The sequence below is a fragment of the Euphorbia lathyris genome, chromosome 8 (assembly GCF_963576675.1).
Source record: "Euphorbia lathyris chromosome 8, ddEupLath1.1, whole genome shotgun sequence".
NCBI lineage: Eukaryota > Viridiplantae > Streptophyta > Magnoliopsida > Malpighiales > Euphorbiaceae > Euphorbia > Euphorbia lathyris.
This window is the reverse complement of record NC_088917.1, coordinates 11,942,923-11,963,245: the sequence shown is the minus strand read 5'-3', so window position 1 is coordinate 11,963,245 and position 20,323 is coordinate 11,942,923. Positions and strand designations below refer to the sequence as shown.

The 20,323-nt window shown below is 32.3% G+C and overlaps 1 protein-coding gene across 1 annotated transcript; it reads right to left on the bottom strand.

Annotated features, from left to right (window-relative positions):
* Positions 1-811: 811 nt before the first annotated feature.
* Positions 812-1,722, bottom strand: LOC136203849 (class V chitinase CHIT5a-like). The gene is made up of 2 exons (XM_065995075.1): positions 917-1,722; positions 812-831 (listed from the first exon to the last, which is right to left on the bottom strand). The coding sequence occupies exons 1-2, from the start codon at positions 1,680-1,682 to the stop codon at positions 812-814; spliced, it is 786 nt and encodes a 261-aa protein (XP_065851147.1). The 5' UTR covers positions 1,683-1,722.
* Positions 1,723-20,323: the final 18,601 nt, after the last annotated feature.

The following is a 20,323-nucleotide window of genomic DNA, read 5'->3' as shown; positions in this document are numbered from 1 at the left end:
ACCAACTCAACACAAATTTAGTAGGTTAGTGTTTTATTAAATAGGTATTGCGTCATTTTTGATTTACTTTAATTTGACACGAAATTTGTTGTATAGTTGACATGCTAATCCGAAACTGAAACGAATATGTAGAATAATTACTATATGATTCTATATTTTTGCATCTTACCAAAGAGGTAATAAAAGTATATGTAATACATATTCACAATTTGAACATTTCATATTTTTACATATCATCGCTAATAAAAAAAAGTAAAGTTAGGCTCGTAAAAATAAAATAAAATTAGGGGGTTGTTGAATAGGTTTTTGTCAAAATTTCGGGTTAATTAAATTAACATGTTAATAAAAAATTTATATAAATATTTAAAATTATTATTATATGTTCTCATATTTTTACACGTCATAGTTAATAAAGGTTATAAAACTATATGTGATCTATGAATACAATTCAAACCCGATTTGAATTTCGGGTTTGAATTATAATACAATGATTTGAGTTATATTAGAGTTTACTCATTGAATACTAACAAGAGGGAGTATAATATGCTATTAGTGTGATTATAATATGCTAAAACATTAAATTTCTTTTAAATAAGTACAAGTGGGAGTATAATATGCTAATATATTTAATATTTTAAAGAATGCATTGTACCAAAACTTATGAAGCATAAATTATAAAGGAATTATTTAAATCTAGGTTAATAATTGGAAAAGAAAAAATAATTGAATAATAATATACAGAATAATATTATCCAATGTGATATTCCAATACTTTCTCCTTTGAGTTCCTCCTGAGCTCTTAGAAATTCATTTAGCATCCCGAGTCTGAAGCTGTTTCACACAAAAGAAATAAGCATTTAACTTCTAATTTTCAAATTAGATTAATTTCTAAATAAGAATTAAGGGTAAAATTTACCTTGTCTAATTAAGATCCCATTATTGTCCATACCGAGAGCCCAAAAGAAGTATCCGCCCAAATTAAGTGACCGTGCATACTCGACCTTCCGACCCACAGACATATTATCATCATACCCGACCCAATAATCACCTTGAACACTATAATACGACACCGTTTCACCATCAAAATAAACTTTTCCCTTATCATTATTGTTATTAAACTCCAAAATCTCACTATAAGTTAAAACACCTTCCCCGGGCCCCATTCCGATAGCTGGAGCTCCGATCCAATCCATATTTGGATCCTTGAGTTTCCATGTTCGACCATATAAAGGGAGCCCCATGACAACCTTTTTTGGTGAGAGACCCGATTCGATCCACGACCCAAGACCATAACTAGTACTGAAATTACCATTCGGGTCAAAAAGTGCAGCATTTGGACCAGTGAAATTTTCCCATGATCCATGGTAATCATAACACATCGGACTGATCCAATCGGTGTAACTATTGATGGCTTGAATTGGGTATGATCTGTTTTCACCGTAGTTTATAAATCTTGAGGAGTAGTACACCGCCGCCGTTAGCAAGAGACGAGGTTTCCCACATGTTCTTGCTTCTATTTCAAGTGCTTTTCGCCACTCTCTGAATAAAAGAGCAAGATTGAACATTTCTTGATTGTTAGAAGGGAATTCCCAGTCGAGATCGACCCCATCAAACCCGTAATTTCTTGCAATTTCAATGGTCGAGTTAATGAAGATTGCTCGTTTTTGTTCTGTCGTTGACATGTTGGAAAAGTAGTTAGTTTGGTTGAAATCATAACCTCCAATGGACAAAAAGGTTTTGACTGGGGGGCTTTTTTGACGAAGGGTGTTTATGAATTGGGGTATAAGCTTTTCGTCCGATGGTGTAACAATGAGCTTATAGGTGAGACCGTCGATTAAGATAAAAGCGTAATAAATATGAGTGAGATAAGTGGTGTTAATGGTAGAAGAGTCTAGTCCATTGTATACTGGCCAGTAAGCTGCTTTAATTATCGAAGGATCATAAACTGGTTCTGTTGGTGCCGGTGTTGGTTGAGGTATGGAAAATGGAGAAGAAACTGGTACACTAGGATAGGAAGGAGAATGAGAAATCGGTACACTTGGGAAAGGAGGAGAAACGGGTGTTGCTGGATGAGGGTTGTTTTCTGGAGCCGGAGCATAAGACGAATCTGACGGAGAAGAAACTGGCATAGTAGAGTCTGAAGGAGAATGAGAAACTGGTACACTTGGGGAAACAAGTGTTGCTGGGTAAGGAATGCTCCTCGGAGTTGGAGCATAGGATGGAGTAGATGTAGGAGAAACTGGCATAACAGGGTCGGAAGGAGAATGAGAAACCGGCACACATGGAGAAACAGGCATTGCCGGGTAAGAAATGCTCATCGGAGCTGGAGCTGGAGCATATGATGAACTGGGCGGAGACGAAACTGGCATATCAGAGTCAGAAGGAGAATAAGAAACTGGTACCCCTGGAAAAACAGGCGTTGCCGGGTAAGGAATGCCCCTTGGAGCTGGGGCATTTGATGAAACGGGTGGCGAAGTAACTGGTACACATGGGAGAGAAGGAGAAACAGGCGTTGCCGGGTAAGGAATGTTTCTCGGAGCCGGAGCATAGAGCGGAGAAGAAACTGGTACACTAGGGTAGGAAGGAGAATGAGAAGCAGGTATACTTGGAAGAGAAGGAGAAATAGGCGTTGCCGGGTAAGGAATGTTTTTCGGAGCCGGAGCATAGGCCGGAGAAGAAATTGGTACACTAGGGTACGAAGGAGAATGAGAAGCAAGTATACCTGGAAGAGAAGGAGAAACAGGTGTTGCCGGGTAAGGAATGTTTCTCGGAGCTGGAGCATAGAACGGAGAAGGTACAAGAAAAAGAGAAGAAAAAGGTTCATTTACGGACGAGGCTACAGATCTAGACTCGTCTTGAGAATTAGCAACTATGACCATATTGTATAACATAAGAAAAAGTAGACAATGTAAGGTTTTTAGGGTAGCCATTGTTGGATTAGTGAGGATTTTGGAGATGGAAGTAGTTTGATTAATATATAAAGTATGTAAATTAAGGGTTATTTATTGATATAATCAAAATTTTGGAAGGTTTATAAATTTAATAGTAAATTAATGTCATTGAAAACATAGAGGTGACAACAAGTGAATAATGACCAAACATATAAAGTTTGTGAACTAAAAGCCAATATAAGTCTTTGATTATGTCAATTTATTAATAGCTTAAAAAAATCATAATCTCTACTTCAAGAATTAATTTGATTCTATATTGTCTATCATAGATACAATGATAAGGATGCGGTTTTTGTGGTATTTTCATAAAAAAAAAAAAAAAAAAAAATTGATTCCTCGGTTCGAGATTCGTCAGATACTTTATGAATATATGAGAAAATCATCTAAAGAGTATCCAACCTGCCACAAAGTGATTAGTTATAAAACAGGCTTCTAATAAGTTGGTCTGTGACACTAAAAATTTGGGAAAATTATATAAAAATTCATCTTTTAAAAACTATTTATAACCATGTCAAGTCATAATTTTGGATTATGTCAAATTAGTAAAATCAGTATTTTTAATATATTTTAAAAATTAGAATTTGTAAATTAGAAGTCTAGAATATTTTTTTAGGGTTTATGATTTATGAATTAGAGTCTGAAATTTTTAAATTGTGGTGTAAAATCATAATATATAAAGAATAATGACATATTAAGAATTAAGTTTGGTGATATGACTTAGTTGTAATTTTATATTTAATTATGATATTCATGTATTTGACCCTAAAAGTTTTGTAATACTTTTACCAAGATTCGATTCTCACTATTGTTAAGGTCCAAATTAGAGGTTTGAACCACTTTAAAAGTTTTGACTAGTCAAACCTCTAACAATGGTGTTTGGTAAAAAGAGGTTTGAAAGAGTTTATTGGGTCAAAAAATTAACTTTGAAAAAGATGGGTTTATGAGTTTTTTGAATTAGCTGATTGCTTCATCTTTTTTTAAGGACATTTTTACCCATAATTACTATCATTTAATCCTAAAAAATGCTTTACTATGTCTTCATTTTTCATTTTACACAAACAACTATTATGAATCAGGTAAATTTTACCAAACAAGTTTACACAACCAGCTAGTCAAATCAGCTAATAAGAAAAGTAATCAGCTAACAGCTATTATGAATCAGCTAAGTTTTACCAAAAAAGTTTACACAACCAGCTAGTCAAATCAGCTAATAAAAAAAGTAATCAGCTAACAACTAATAACTATTTGTCAAACAGAACCAAAATCTTTATAAATGGAACGATATGTAAATTTTTTCGTTTTTTTTTTCTCTCATGTGGACTAGAGATACCTCTCCTATCCTTTAGTTTACCGAAAAAAAAGATAAATTATATTTATTTCTATTGAATTTTACTCATTTTGACAGTATACCTATTTTTTTTTAAAAAAAAATTTGCGCAATGCGCTTACATTAAAAAAGAAAGAAAAATCTCCATCAAATCCGGATGTGATTCGAACCCATGACCTCTCAAGATATAGGTAAACTCTCAACCATTAGGCTAAGAGCTTCACCATTTGACAGTATACCTACTTAACTTTACATATTTTAACATTATAGCCACTAAATTTCCATGAACATCTCAAAATAAAAACTTCTAATAAGGATATTCTAAATAATTTTAATTCTTCAAATTTTTTGTTTTGAGGTCATTTAGGTGTTATTTTGTTCTTTCAAAAAAAGGTGTTATTTTGTTATGAGAGAAAAAGTTGATTTTTAGAGAGAGAAAGGTGATTTTGAAAAATAAAAAATGTGATTTCATGATAAATATTGTCTAAACAACTTTAATTTTTGAATATTTCCATTTTGAGGTAATTAACAGTCATTTTGAAGTGTTAATTAAAGTTTAGTGGATATAGTATTAAAAAATATAAAATCGAATGATTTTTATATTACATTTTGAAATTAAACTATGAAAATGAGGAAAGTTCATGTAATTTACCTATGTCAATCATATTTTAATTATGTATATTTGTGTAGTCTTGTATACATCTACCATCTGTCATGCTATCCATAAAAGGTGTTGTTTGAAATATGAAATTAAGGCAAATGAAAGAGTACAAAATAATTTGGCCCATACCTACCATTCCTTTCCAAGTGCTTTATTCCAATTCCCAAACATGACTAATTTGACCACAATCTTAACTTAATATATGTACCCCAATTCTTTATTTTAATCAAATTCTTAATTAACTCTTCATGTCTATTAAAAATTATCAGTCACTTCTATATTAAAAAAAAAAAAAAAAACTGTCACTCGATAACAGTTCGGTTAAGTTTCCATCCAAATTGAGTAAAATTTTACCAATTAGAATAGTTTACGATCAAAAAGTGATTAAATAATAGCTTATGAGTTAAATAATAAAATTTTGAATACATCAAGAACTAAATAGATTATTTTACACCTAATCGAAGTTTGTAGTAAATGTCTCTTTCATGACATTTCAAGTATTGGACAAAAGTTTTGATTTTAATATTATTGCGGATGAAACTCTATTGTAGTTTAACATTTTTTTTAAAGCCTAATATATCTTTCATCCCTTAAGTTGTTCAAAAATTACAACTGACTCCTTAAATTTCAAAATGTTACAACTAATCTCATTGACTTGCTTATTTGGAACAAATAATTCCTCAATTAGGTTAATATTTGTGATTTTGAGGAGTTTTTTGCATTTTTGTTAATGCATTAGTATATTAGTTAGATGTAGTAACGATATTTTGGACATATTTTATTTTTTATGTAATATTATATTGAATGTTTTTTTAGGGGGTTTAAGGATTATTTGTTTCAAATAAGCGAGGGCTTATTTGTTCCAAATAAGTAAGTTAAGGGGGTTAATTGTAATGTTTTGAAGCTTAGAGGTTAATGGAAGTTTTAGACTGTTGAAAAGACTGTGGATGTATTATTATTTTTTAAAGGCCTAATGCTACTCCAGCCCCCTTAACTTATCCAAATTGGTCATTTTACCCCCTCAACTCATCAAATGTTCTATTTACCTCCTTAACTCCATAAAAACGGTATTTCTCACCCCCTCAACTTGTCCATTTGTTCCCCCAACTCATAGAATATCCTATTTACCCATTTAATTCCATAAAAGTGGTATTTTTTACCCTCTCAACTTGTCCATTTACCCCTCCCCAACTCATAGAATGTCCTATTTATCCCTTAACTCTATAAAAGTGGTATTACTCACCCCTTACAATCCGTCATCGAGACCTAAATTGATACATTTTTTAAACGTTAAACCTATATTGGTGTTATTTTGTACGTGGAACCTTAATTGATACTTCCCAATATCATAGGCCTATTTTGGTACCTTATCCCTATATATAATGTTTTTAACTTGTTATATATTAATGTTCTTTTCTTTATCAAAAAAAAAAAAATGTTATTGTTATTTGTATCTTTTGTTCATTCTTTCTCTTTTCAACTTTTTTTGTTAGTTAAATTTTGATTATCTAATTATTGTAATACAATATTATTATAATAAACACATGAAGGATCAACATAATTATCAAATTAAAACAAAATAAAAAGTTGATATTAAAAATATATATTTTCAAACTCATTTGAATAAGTGCTAATAATTTTGCACTATAAAAGGATAAGAAATACCACTTTTATGGAGTTAATAGGGTAAATAGGATCATAAGAAGTGAGAAATACCACTTTTATGGTAAATAGGATCATAAGGGGTGCGAAATACCACTTTTATGGAGTTAAAGGGTAAATAGGACATTCGATGAGTTGATGATGAGTAAAATGACTAATTTGGACAAGTTTAGGGGGTTGGAAATACCATTTCTATGGAGTTAAGAGGGTAAATAGGACATTCGATGAGTTGAAGAGATAAAATGACTAATTTGAACAAGTTAAGGAGGCCGGAAGAGCATTAAACCTTTTTTAAATATAACTTAAATCTTGTTGAAATTGAGATATATTACTAGAAAGATATTTGACATTATCAAATAATCTTAATTTGTAATTTCATAATTTAGATGATGGTGCTAATAAGGATGGTTTCAATGGTGATTAGAAACGATCTTTATTGAGTTCAATTCCTGTTAACATTTATCATTGTTAAAGTTCGGGTAATTAGTATAAGCGGTTAATAAAGTTGGCAATATCTTTAAAAATCACAAAAATTCAATTTTTCTTAGTTTGTGATATTTTGAAGATATTGTCCAAATTTTTGCGAATCTTAAACGACTTAACGAATAACTAACTTAAAAAAATGAGAAAAAATAATAAAATAATATATAGAGATAGTTCGTTTAAGTACACAATTAATATTTTATTACATTTAATAATATAATAATATAAAATTGGGGAATTTATATACAAATTCATTTTTAAAAACTATCTATAATTATGTTAAGTTATCATTTTAAGTTATGTTAAATTAATAAAATCATTATTTTTAATATATTTTAAGGATTAAAATTCATAAATTAAAGATCTAGAACATATTTTCGAATTTAGGATGTATGAATTAGGATTTAGAATTAAATTAATAATATGATTTAATTGTAACAAGGCCCAAAATTTATAACATCACTGCAACAATGTATATAGCACCTTTTAGGGCCAGGCCCAAAATTGATTATTTGGGTTTAGATTTTATATCAAGGGCCCAAAAATATATTGCTTTAACAGGATTTGTATTTTCTTCCAAATTCCAATTATATAATATATATATATATATATATATATATAAACATATTTTTTTATAAATATATATAGATATTTTCTTTTTCTGAAGCATATAAAATATTTTCTTAATTTCACTTTTAATTCCACAACACTCATCTCTTAATTAAAATCTGAAATTTAAAAGAATTCTGTAATTTTGAAAATTTAGAAAACGTCTGAAATATTTTTTCAGCTAATTTAGTTGGGGTTAGTAATGTATATTTTATAGACTCTTTTCGAATTACCATTTATTAGCAGTTTGGTTCAGCTGTTAGCTAATAACTATCATTTTTAGCTGTTTTGTTGTTGCTGTTAGAATGTAAAATGCCTAATATTTGTTTGTTTCAATGGCGTCTGTAAAATGCCTAATATGAGCATGTTTTAAATTAATCAAAAAATAAATTATAAAATAAAAAATGTATTACATAATTAATAAAAATAATCTAAATAAATAAAAAATTTAAAATTTAAAATAAAATTTTATTGAACGCAATAAAACTTTATTCTTTCAACAATGATATAGAAATAGAAATAATATTAAAGAAAAAACATATTTTGCGGAAATAAATGATAATTTTGTTAATAGCAAATAACTTCAAACAGTTGTTCATAAAAAGCTCCATAGAAAAGCTTTTCGTGAAAAACTCCGAAACTCAGATGTTCCATAAAAAAAAAACTAAAAGTTAATGTTTTTTAAACTTAACCAAACACTATATTTTCTGTAGTTTGAAGAAAAACGCTAAACGTTGTTCTGAAAAACTGAAACAAACACCTCTTTAATATATTAATGTTCCCCTAAATTTAGCTCAAAAAATCAATTGATTTTACAAATTCACTTTATCTTTCTAAATTTATTTAAAATGATTTATCAGCCACCTGAATTTATTTAAAATGACCTATCTATCTCTACATTTATTTACAGTTAAACTTTTTTTTACTCTATTTACAGTTAAACTTAAAATGATATATATTTCAATTTCTCCTAATCTAATAATATTCTACCACGTAGACATAATTTGCTAAAATGATATGTATTAAGCTTACGATATTATAACTCCATCTTATAATCTCTTTAAATAATTCTAGGTCTTTTATTTATTCCTTTTCAAGTTTAGCACAAATAGAAGCGATTTATCTCGACAATTCAGGACTAGTGCAACGTAGATTAATAAATCTACGTGATTTCAATAGAATCAATTCATATTCATTTATCTCGAAGGATTTCAATGATTAAATTTGGATTGCAACTGTCTTTCTGCGGATCTGAATTTATATGAAATATAGAATATAGGCCTTGTTTTTTTTACTGAACTAAACTGAATGCCACTAAACCAGGGGCGGATGTAGGGGGGTCAAAGGGGGCATTTGCCCCCCACCCCCATTAAATTTTTTTTTTAAAATTCAAAATTAAGGGTTAAAGTGCAAAAATACCCCTAATGTTTTGGGTCAGGAGCAATTTTATCCCTAACGTCTAAAATGGTACAATTATATCCCTAATGTTGGAAGCCAAGAGCAATTTTACCCCTAACGTTGATAAATTGGGTCAATTTGAGAAATAATTCATCAAACTGTCTTCTTGGTCATGAATAATAGTGTCTGAAATTGATCCAATTTATCAACGTTAGTGGTAAAATTGGTGCAAAATTACAAAATTGATATGCAATTGGTGCAAAATAAAGAAAAAAATGACTGTATTTTATAATAGTGTCTGAAATTGATCCAATTTATCAACGTTAGGGATAAAATTGCTATTGGCTACAAACATTAGGGGTAAAATTGCACCATTTTAGATGTTAGGGATAAAATTACACCTGACCCAAAACGTTAGGGATATTTGATGCGTAACAACCCGAGAATCCCGGAAATGGATGATTACGAGTCGGAAACATTATAATTTACTTTTTTTATCAAAAAAAATTATGAAAATAATGCATGACAATTGAAAGATTTTGCATTTTTCATCACCAAAAATTGAACAATTTTGCATTTTTTGTCTAAAAATTTTTTACGTAGAATTTTGGCCCCCGCTCCCTCAAATCCTGGATTCGCCACTGCACTAAACTGAACTGAACTGAATGCTACTGAACTTAAATTAACTTAACAATAATGATAATATTAGACTTTAAAAATAACAATAATTAAAATAAATAAGCTAATAATAATAATAATGATTCTAATAATAATAATAATAATAATGAATTATATATTATATATAAATAATTAATAATTATAATAAAGAATGATAAATTATATATATATATATATATATATATATATATATATAAAATAAATTATAAATTATATATAAATAATTATAATTATAATAAATAAGAATGAATTATATATAAATAATATTAAATTATAAATTATAATAAATAATACTAAATTATATATAAATAATTATAATTATAATTATAATAAATAATAATAAATTACTAAACTAAACTGAATGCTACTGAAATTAAGTGAAAAAGAATAGAGTCATAGTGATTTTATTTCTATTATGAATAGGACTCTCAATTCATATACAAAGGGTGTTTACTCTCCCAAAATGTATTCTATAATTAGAATTAGAACTGTCTTGAGCACTGAAAACTCACCGCTAGAATTCGACCATTCTCTGTGTTGTAAAGAATATCCAAAAAACGTTGAACCCGATCTTTTAAAAAGATTTTCAAAATTTTTAATGATATTTTTCACTAACTTTTTCAAAAAATATTTCTATAGAATAAACCAATGAAAAGGAATTTAAAAAAGAAGAAAATTAATATTATAAAAAGCTTGATCTATATAAAACGAATACGATTCTTCAAGTATTGCTTGTTGACTTGATAACCATTTTAAGTACAATAAAAAAAAGAAATAAAATATAAAATTCGCACATCAAAAAAGAAAAAGTGGAAATTAGAATGATGAAATTAGAAAAGGATTATAGTGGTTATAGACTCAATACTTCCAACTCATTAGCTAAGTCATGTCCGACATGCCATCATGACTTTGAGTGAGAGATGCAATTCAAACTCATTTACTAGATTATAGTTTATTTTGACAACTTTGAAAAGACTCTAACAGTGTAACGATCGGTCTGGAATGGATGACGTTAGAGTAGAAAGTTTGAACAAGGAGCGGTCTTAAAGGATAGTGATAAGGGCAGGAATGAACTGAATCTCATATCGGAAATGGAGAGAGACTGACTGTAGAGGTGAGTATGATCCGGTTCGGTCCAAAAATCAAACCGGACTGAACAGAATTACTTGTATTTTTAGAACCGAAACAAACCAAATTATAATTCGGTTTGGTCTGGACGAACCGAATTATTTCGATCCAATTTGGTTCGGTTTATATTTGGACCGAACAGAGCATTAGAGGCCTACTAGGGAGATGAATATGTCTCTTACAGTTCAGCAGTATGAAATCGTATTTGGAACTGGGAAGAGACATGCGGCAGAAGAAAGAAACCAGAAACAATAGAGAGAGAAGAGACTTGTTTAATTGTTTATATATATATATATATATATATATATATATATATATATATATATATAATTTAAAACCCTATAACTAAAAGTAGTATATATTGTATTTCGGTTCGGTTTTGGACTGGACCGAACAAAACTGAAATGAAAACCAAACTATCTTAAAAATTAGGATCGAACCACACCGAAATACAATTTGGTCCGGTTTGGTCCAATTTTTTCGATCCGATTTTTTCAATCTTTGGATTTTCAGTTCTATTCTGCTCACCCCTAACTGATTGTGGCTTATTAGTAAGGTGAGAATCTAAAACATGCAGACGCGTTTTTAAAACAATGAGGTCCAATGTGTTGGATTTGGGCCAAAGTGGAGAATATCTAGATAATATTGAGCTAAAAAATTACAATTGGTATCAGAACCGACTCTCCACATATGATATGTTTAATTTATCGACAAACTTGTTTGGAAGGTCTGATTTGACAGTTAAATAACAATCAACCTATATTTTCAAATTTTCAGTAATGTGTGGTTAAAATTGTTATTGTTTATCATTTTATACGTTAAGACTGAATTTTTAGTTTCCTTAAAACGTTAAGATTAAATTTTGGGATAAGATACCAAAATAGGCCTGTGGTTTTTGGAGAAATATCAATTTAGGCTCTACATACAAAATAGCACCAATATTGGCTTAAGTTTAAAAAATTGTACCAATTTAGGCGTCGATAATGGAACATGACATGTCATTCATATTACTCCGTTAAGTTCTATCAATTGTACGTGGAGAGAAAAATCAAAACTTAATGGAGTAATATGAAGTATCAATTTTGGGCTCTACGTTCAAAATAACACTAATATAGGCTTGACGTTTAAAAAATGGTGCTAATTTAGGTCTCGATAATTAAATGTGACACATCATTCATATTATTCCGCTAAGTTCTATCAATTGTACGTGGAGAGAGAAATCAAAACTTAACGGAGTAATATAAATGACGTGTCACGTTACGTTATCGATGCCTAAATTGGTATAATTTTTTAAACGTTAAACCTATATTGGTGATATTTTATACGTGGAATTTAAATTGATACTTCCCAGACAAACTATAAACCTATTTTAGTACCTTATCCTTTTAACATTTATCCCTTACGGGGCGTTTGGTATTCTATTGGGATAAGAATAAAGATAAAGGTTGTGATAGGGATAAGGATAAAAATATGATTCAATGTTTGGTATGTGTAATTGGGATAAAAATAAAAAAATACATTTTACTATTTTAACCTTATTTAAACTACATAACATTAATTTGAGGGATAAGATGGATTTTTCCATCATATTAAAATCGCAGGAGCTTATCCTACCTCTTTATACCATCGCCGTCTTGGGTATAGGATTTGAGGGATAAGACTCATATCCATCTCTTATCTCCCTAATCTATCTCTAAAACAAACATGAAATAACTCATCTCAATTTTTTTTATTCCTATAACGGTATATTTATCCCCTCTAACAAACAACTGTTAGAGTAGAATTTATAAAATTTGAAAGCCCATATAAAATAATTATAAAAGAGAGAAGAGTCGACAAAGAGATCTCATAAAGAGATATGGTTGAAATCGATTTGACAATAAATTTGATGAAGACATCATATGTTTTGTTTCTAATTCCTTAGCCAATTGAGAGTAAAATGACAAAAATACACATTATTTTCATGTGAACATGTACCATTGTATCACTAAAGTTAGGTAAAATGACAAAATACTTAGTTTCATCATTACGTGTAACTTTGTAAACAAATGGCCCCTTTTCCTCTTCATCTTCATCTTCCTCTCTTCTCAGCCTCGTAACCCCACGTATATTACGTAGATCTACTTTCCTCTTTTACGGACTTACTTTGAAAAGGAAGAAAGAATCTTTTTACGTCTGAACTGCATTTGTTCTCTATAATTCTTTCATTTATACTTTTTTCGGATTTAGCAAGAGCGTAAACGTTTGATCTTGTCAGTAGAGCACGATATCTATATGGTTGCAAACGAAATGACTCAGATTCGAATGTTCAGAATGACATAAATGATGAAGATTAGATTGCAACTACTTTTCTGCGGATTTAGATTTATGAGAAGTATATGATTTATAGTTCGTTTGTGTTAGTTGTACCTTTTATGATTTTTATTGCTCTTTGTAGTCCTTTTCTTTCTTTCGTGGATTTTGTATTGACTTTAGCTGGTACTTATGTGAGGTTATATTTCTCATTATTCTTTCTTACTGTACTTTTTTTCATATAATGGAATGATTGTGAGCATGGACTTTTTCCGACCCTAATGATGAGATTATGCTGCCTGTGCACAGTATTGAAGGAAAATAGACAAGACTAGGCGCAGCGGAATAATAAAATTTTATCTATTTTATCTATTTTCCTTTTTCCAAGATCTGTTAATTATTATTTCATATAAAGAGAGATAGAATGAAATACCTTTTTCTGAAGAACTATCTACAGTTGCAAACGAAGTGCCCACAACTCTTAATCCGTGTATCACGAACAACAAAAGAAACAACACAGAAAAGAACAACTAATCAGTAATCAATCTTAATAATAGCAATCGCAATGATTGCCTCTAACAGAAATCGATACGAGATCAAAGAGAGAGTAAGAAATAATGTAAATTAGCCGAGACGAAGACGGAACGGTTCCTCCTCCTTTCTTATTCAGTTGGGCGAAATATGTAGGCTAGGGAGTCTATTTATAAACTTCTCAAAACTCTAATCCTAGTTGTCTTAGGTAATTAATTAATTAGAATCTTATTCGGAATAGGATTACTAATTAGATAATTAAATAAACACTTTATCATTATCTAAATAATAACTAATTATATCTAGATAATTATTATTAATCAAATTAATAATTAATTATTGTTAGGGATAATTAATTAGAGTTTCAATCACATAACCAAAGGTCCAGGGTTCGATCCTCACCTTTGGGAATGGAAAGAATTTTCGTGGCCAGCAGTCCCATCCATAGAGGTGCAAACCATATGCGAAAGGGATAGTCACTATTGTCGACGGTAGATACCCTTACGAACCAAAAAAAAAATCACATAAAAACTTCCAATTAATATTATCAGATAATTCTTTAGTTTAATTTATAACTATAATCTAATTACAATTATTAAATCAAACTAATATCCCTATTTAATATATAAATTTCGGCCCATGTAATATGTCTCACTAATTTACATTTTCGTCATCCGATTTCAAGTCTCATATGCGACCCATTAGGTTCTTTATTGCCACTAGCCGTATATATCCTTTGAAATTATTCATCACGATTAATTCCAACATATATATATATAACGGAATACCATTGCGAGCTGTTACTAGCAGAACCTATGATATTCCCCCAGAGCAATTAAGAAGTCAGGTTGATAACTGACGTTAACCTTTCTGCATTAGGTACATTATAATACGATCCTTCATCAACTATATCATGTCGGTCAATTCCTTATAACCATGGAACGTGTCAAGGTTACATATAACGAAGAGTCCGGTTTTACTTGTACAGGTTGAATTTACTCTGAAAGATAAGTTAAGTGAAATATTCATTTCTACTCTTAACTCTATCACCTTGCAAGGATTTCAGTTAATTCACCACAAGCGGCCATTTGGATATATCTCCCACTTATCGGGAGTGACGAATGCTCAATCTGACATTAATTATTCTGCAATTACTTTGTGTGATACCCAACCCTGCTCTCACACACCCTAGGCTCTCACCTGTTGGATCGTGCTCGCACAGAATCAAAGTACCAGACTCCATAATCCAGAATCACTAATTAACGAATGTTTGAGTCTGAGGATTAGTTATACCTACTAAGACCAATGAGATGAACAGTTTGTTGAAACACCTTTCCACATGATTTTGATTTGACAAAATTATTCCCATGATTAAAACAATTAAATTTAAGTGCTTTGATTTAATTGTACTAATGTGTTTGTTCAATGTTGAGTAAGTTAACTAACGAGAATAGGAACTGAAAGTCTATAAAAGAAAGACAGAACAAAGTCAGCATAAGCAAGTCACACAGCAGACGCTGAGTAAGAATGCAACTCAGCTTTAAGAAAAGAAATGTCTTCTTCAGAAAAGCTTGAAGGCGAAGCCGCTGAGTCAAGCTGAGTAATAATCAAGTCAGCGTCAATGATCCGTCAACTTGGCAGACAAGGTCTGACACAAATCAGAAGTCTTGGAAATCCGTTTAAAGGACCTTTTCGAGATGCATGGACCATCTGACTTTTGGCAAGAAGACAAAACTGGCGCAAGAAGACAAACCTGGCGCAAGAAGACGAATCTGGCAAACCTGGCTCCTGCTAAAAACAGAAGACAGGATTTGCCTGCAGCTCTGGAAGCTGGCCACGTGATGACGAACAAGACCGTTGTTCCCACAATGGCTATATCGGGATTCAAATCATTGAAGCCCGAAGATTGCTATAAATAGGCCAAATCATCACCTGGATCAACAAGAGACATACAAGAGATATACATACAGACAAGCAAAATCTTCACTAAGTGATAATCCAAAATAGAAGCTGTCTGAAAAGAAAAAGCAAGCTCTTACACCAAATTCCAATCATTGTGTAAAAGTCTAGATTGATTCTGTCATCTAAAGTGTTCTTTGTTGTATTAAGAACAATTTCTTATCATTTGTAAAAGGTTAGAAGAGTGAAGCTGAGTACTCGGTTATAGTACTCAGTGGTAGAGAGAAGCTGAGTACTCGGTTATAGTATTCAGTGGTAGATAGGATTGAGTAGACGAATAAAGGATGGTACTCTTGCATACTCAGTTGCTATTGTAAACGGTTTGTGCTCTACCTTTAAAGAGCTTAGTAGATGATTGAAAAAGCTCGGAAGGATTCCGAGGACTGGACGTAGGCGGAGAGGCCGAACCAGGATAAGTCTACTGAGTAAACTCTAACCCTTTCTCTTGATATATATTTGTATGTGTTGCTTGCTTAAAATTACTCAGTAAATAATCTATACAAGTTGAAGCTGAGTAATCTGAGTGCTGAGTTAGAAACTGACTTAAGTGTTATTTCCCAACTCACAACTGAAACAGCTCTAGTCAGCATCTGATTAAAGCTGTCTCACACCACACTCAGCCTTGCTGACCTAAAACTGGGTTAAACTATCAAACATTCAATTAAGTCAGCATTTAAAAGCGAAAAAGTTATATTAGTTCCTAACCCCCCCCCTTTGGAACTAATCCTATTACGTTACACGGGACCAACAAGTGGTATCAGAGCTTAGTAGCTCACTATTCAAGATAAAACTATCTTGAGTTGATCCCTGTAATGGCTGAGAACATCACTCGTTTCCTTCTAGGAAATCAAACAACACAGATACTCCCTGAGGGATTATCTATTAGTCGGCCTCCACTGTTCTTCGGGTCAAACTATACATTCTGGAAGAACAGGATGAAAAACTTCATTCAGGCAACAAATATGAGTGCATGGCTAGCTATAGTCCAAGGCCCATTTGTTCCCTATGAAACCATTGATGGTGTAAAAACTGTCAAAAGCGAGGCTAAGTGGTCAGAAGATGGCCTTAAGAAATTACAAAATAATGCTTCGGCTATCAATATGCTTCACTACGCGTTAGATGCTGCAGAGTACAATAAGATTTCAGGTTGTGAGTCAGCACAAGAAATCTGGAAGAAGCTGGAGGTGACCTATGAAGGAACCAGCAAGGTCAAAGAGACCAAAGTGAATCAGCATATGCGACTATACGAGCTGTTTGAGATGAATGATAATGAAGACATCTCGGAGATGAATGCAAGATTCACCAACATTATCAATGAGCTTAAAAGACTCGGCAAAAACTTCACTGAAGAAGAACAAGTGAAGAAGATTCTAAGAAGTCTTCCTAAGAGCTGGCAAGCAAAGAAGACAGCCGTTGAAGAAGCTCAGGACCTGACCACGTACAAGTATGATGAGCTCATCGGATCCCTGCTGACCCATGAGATCTCCATGAAAAATTTTGAGGCTAAAGAAAAAACTGAGGACAAGAAGCAAAAATCTCTTATCATGAAAGCTGACTCAACCGAAGCTGACTCATCAGATGATGAGGAGATGGCCATGTTTACCAGGAAGATGAAGAAGCTGTTTAGAAAAAATGACAAGAACAGCAAAAGGCCATTCAAAAGAAGCGATAAATACAAAGCTGAGTCTAGCGACAGCAGACACAAGAAGGACAACTCAAAGCCTATTACTTGCTTTGAATGCCCTCAAGCTGGGCACATCAAATCAAGTTGTCCTACTGTAGACACCGAGTCAGAGGACCTGTGACGAAAACCTGAAAACAAGATGGTCGAAGCGATTGATTCCGGAAGTTTTAAAAAATATATAAAGAATAATAAGCGGAGGAAAATTAACGGCACGGCGCGGGCACGCAACGGCATCCCGCACGCGGACGACGATAGTCGAACGCCCGCTTGACGGCTCGAGACGTGCACGCGGCGTCCGTCGGACGCACCGCGAGTGGCACGCTCTCGACGTCCGAGCAATGCCTGGGACCGCTGGCGGTGCGCGCCCTCGTGGGCCGTTGAGCGCACGTGCCTGCCAGCGTGAGGCGCGCGTTCGGCGGCCGCGACGTGCGAGCGTCTGGTTGCGCGGAACGCGCGCTCGGCGGCCACGGAGTGCACGCGTCCGACGGCGCGGGGCACGCCCCGAGGGTCGCCGGGCGGGCACCCAACCACGTCGGGCGAACGCCCAACGCGTCGGGCGGACGCCCGACGAGGATTGGGCGCGGGCGCCCAACCTCACGTTGGGCGCTCGCCCAACGCCGTTGGGCGGCCGCCCAACTCATGTTGGGCGGCCGCCCAACCACAATGGGCGACGCCCAAATTTTTTTGGGCGTCGCCCATTGTTCCGGGATCCGTTTCCCTATATAAGGGCACGAATCCCAAGGTAAACGGGGGGCCCTTTTTAGAGAGGAAAAACTTTCTCACTCTAAACATTTTTAGAGAGAGAGAGTGGATTTTTTTGAGAAAAATATTTTTTTTTCTCAAAAATTCCGAATTTTCTTAGTTCAATTTTTACTAAATTTTTATTAAAATCGGGAGCTCGCGGTTCGTGGAATCAATCGGCTTCGACTGTCAGATACCGAATCAAAGGTATTATCCGAGGACTAGACTCTTTATTTTATTTAATTTATTTCTCTCCTTCTATTTATTTTTTTTATGCTATAGTTTTTATTCCTTTAGTCATTTATTTATTTTGTCACGTTTTATTTAGTTAGCGTATTTATTTAATTTTCGCTTCGTGTTAAAGAAAATTCGATTTTGTTTTAAAATAAAAACCTCGTTTTGGATATCCCAATACGAACCGTGATCCGATAAAAAGGTAGTTCGGGTATCGAAAATGTTGTAATTATAAGTTTTTGATTTAAAAGAGGTTTCCAAATAACGTTTTAAAATAAAAACATCGTTTTAGGAACTTCCGTTTTCGACTATGATCCATCTTTGGTAGTTCGGAAGTCCAAAACGATTGAATTAGATTTAATTTAATGCTTTTGAACAAATCTGGAAAATGTTGGAGTGCTGCTGTAATTTGCCAATTCTGTCACTAAAGGCTGTTTACCGACGGATTTTCCGTCGGTAAATCTGCCAAAATGTAAAAAATGTCATTTCGGTCCCTTTTTCTTAACTTTTAGACTTTTAATCCTTAGTATATATATATATATATATATAATTATGTAATATATTCTTTTCAAATTATTTTAAAACTTTAACATATATAATTATTTTAGGAGATTGGTATTCCATTTTTATTCTAATTTTTTATATATGTACATATTACTTTCTTTTTTATTATTATTCATTTAAATTACATTAAATTCTATTTTAAATGTTATTTACTTGGGCATTTTGGGAGATAATTAGTAGATATTGGGGGATGAACATATAGTCTTTTTGACATTAGGATTATATTAGTTATGTATATATATAGTTTTGGGGTATATTTGGGTTATCTTAATTATTGTTAAATAAAATTATTTTGAGTGATAAATGCTATTTTCTTATTTATGAATTTCATTCACTATTTTTTTATGTTTAAAGTATAAATATATTATTTTCATTATTCTTTCTTATATATGTATTAGATAGTATATTTTCTTTTACTCTTATTTTATGTCTTTAGGGCTAAAATGTGTAAATATATATCTATATTATTTTCTTTATTTCTTTTGGTCATTTATAAGTCCATGTTTCGAATGGGCTTCACTTGGAAAAATTAATTTTTGGGCCTAAATGTGTTTATTGATGTAATTATAATAGTTAGAGAGTCCATTAAATAAGTGGGGAAAATAAGTCACAAAAAGAGAGTTTTCAATTAAATTATTTAAGCTAATGAGCTTTCTTAGATCTCTAATATAGATAAATAGAGTCATTTTGGTTGATATTTCAAATCGTCTTCAAAACACCACGTTTTAAAACCTTAGTCCGTTCCAACAACGGATTAAGCGAACATTGTAATCAAAATCGTTTTCTTTGTTAATAATGGAGATTTTGAATCGCTTTCTTAATGAATTTGTACAAAATAAAATTGACTTGTATGTTTAACCACGTTTTCTTATTAAAAGGCTTTTACTTTAACGTTTTCAATTACTCGAGTCGTTCCAACGGCGATTCGGGTAAGCTTCATCAAACGGGGTTTTAAAACGCACCTAAATCGTTCCAACGGCGATTAAGGTGCGAACCATGTAATAAACATCGTTTTGGGGAAATAAGTTAATGTAGAATAGACACACAACATAACATTTAAATACGGTTGTAAATAAATCACTTCTTTCTTCCCCCTCTCTGTGTATGTATAAACATAAATGGGTGATTCTTTACTGATGTGGCTTTTCAATATCATATGCTCAAAATGGTTTTCAAAAAGAGAAAGAAAAGGGTTTCAAATGAATTTTAAACTTAAAGAAGTATACGATTAGTCCGTTATCGCCTAACATGCTGAGTAGGAGGCCGGTGGTTCATAACCGGGCGATGTCGGGGTGCCTAGTAGCCTTTCTCCGGAAAGGAGCTAGCCTTCTCGGCTCGTACCTAAGTTTCCCGAACCCACACCGGTCTCCCGCAAGGGATCGATGTTCATTTTCCCATTCGTGGGTGGCGACTCTTCCATA

Coding starts and splice junctions, on each gene's coding strand:
- LOC136203849 (XM_065995075.1), bottom strand. CDS start 1,682: ATGTCAACGACAGAACAAAAACGAGCAATCTTCATTAACTCGACCATT. Junction 832..916: donor TGGGATCTTAATTAGACAAG/GTAAATTTTACC, acceptor TGTGTGAAACAG/CTTCAGACTCGGGATGCTAA.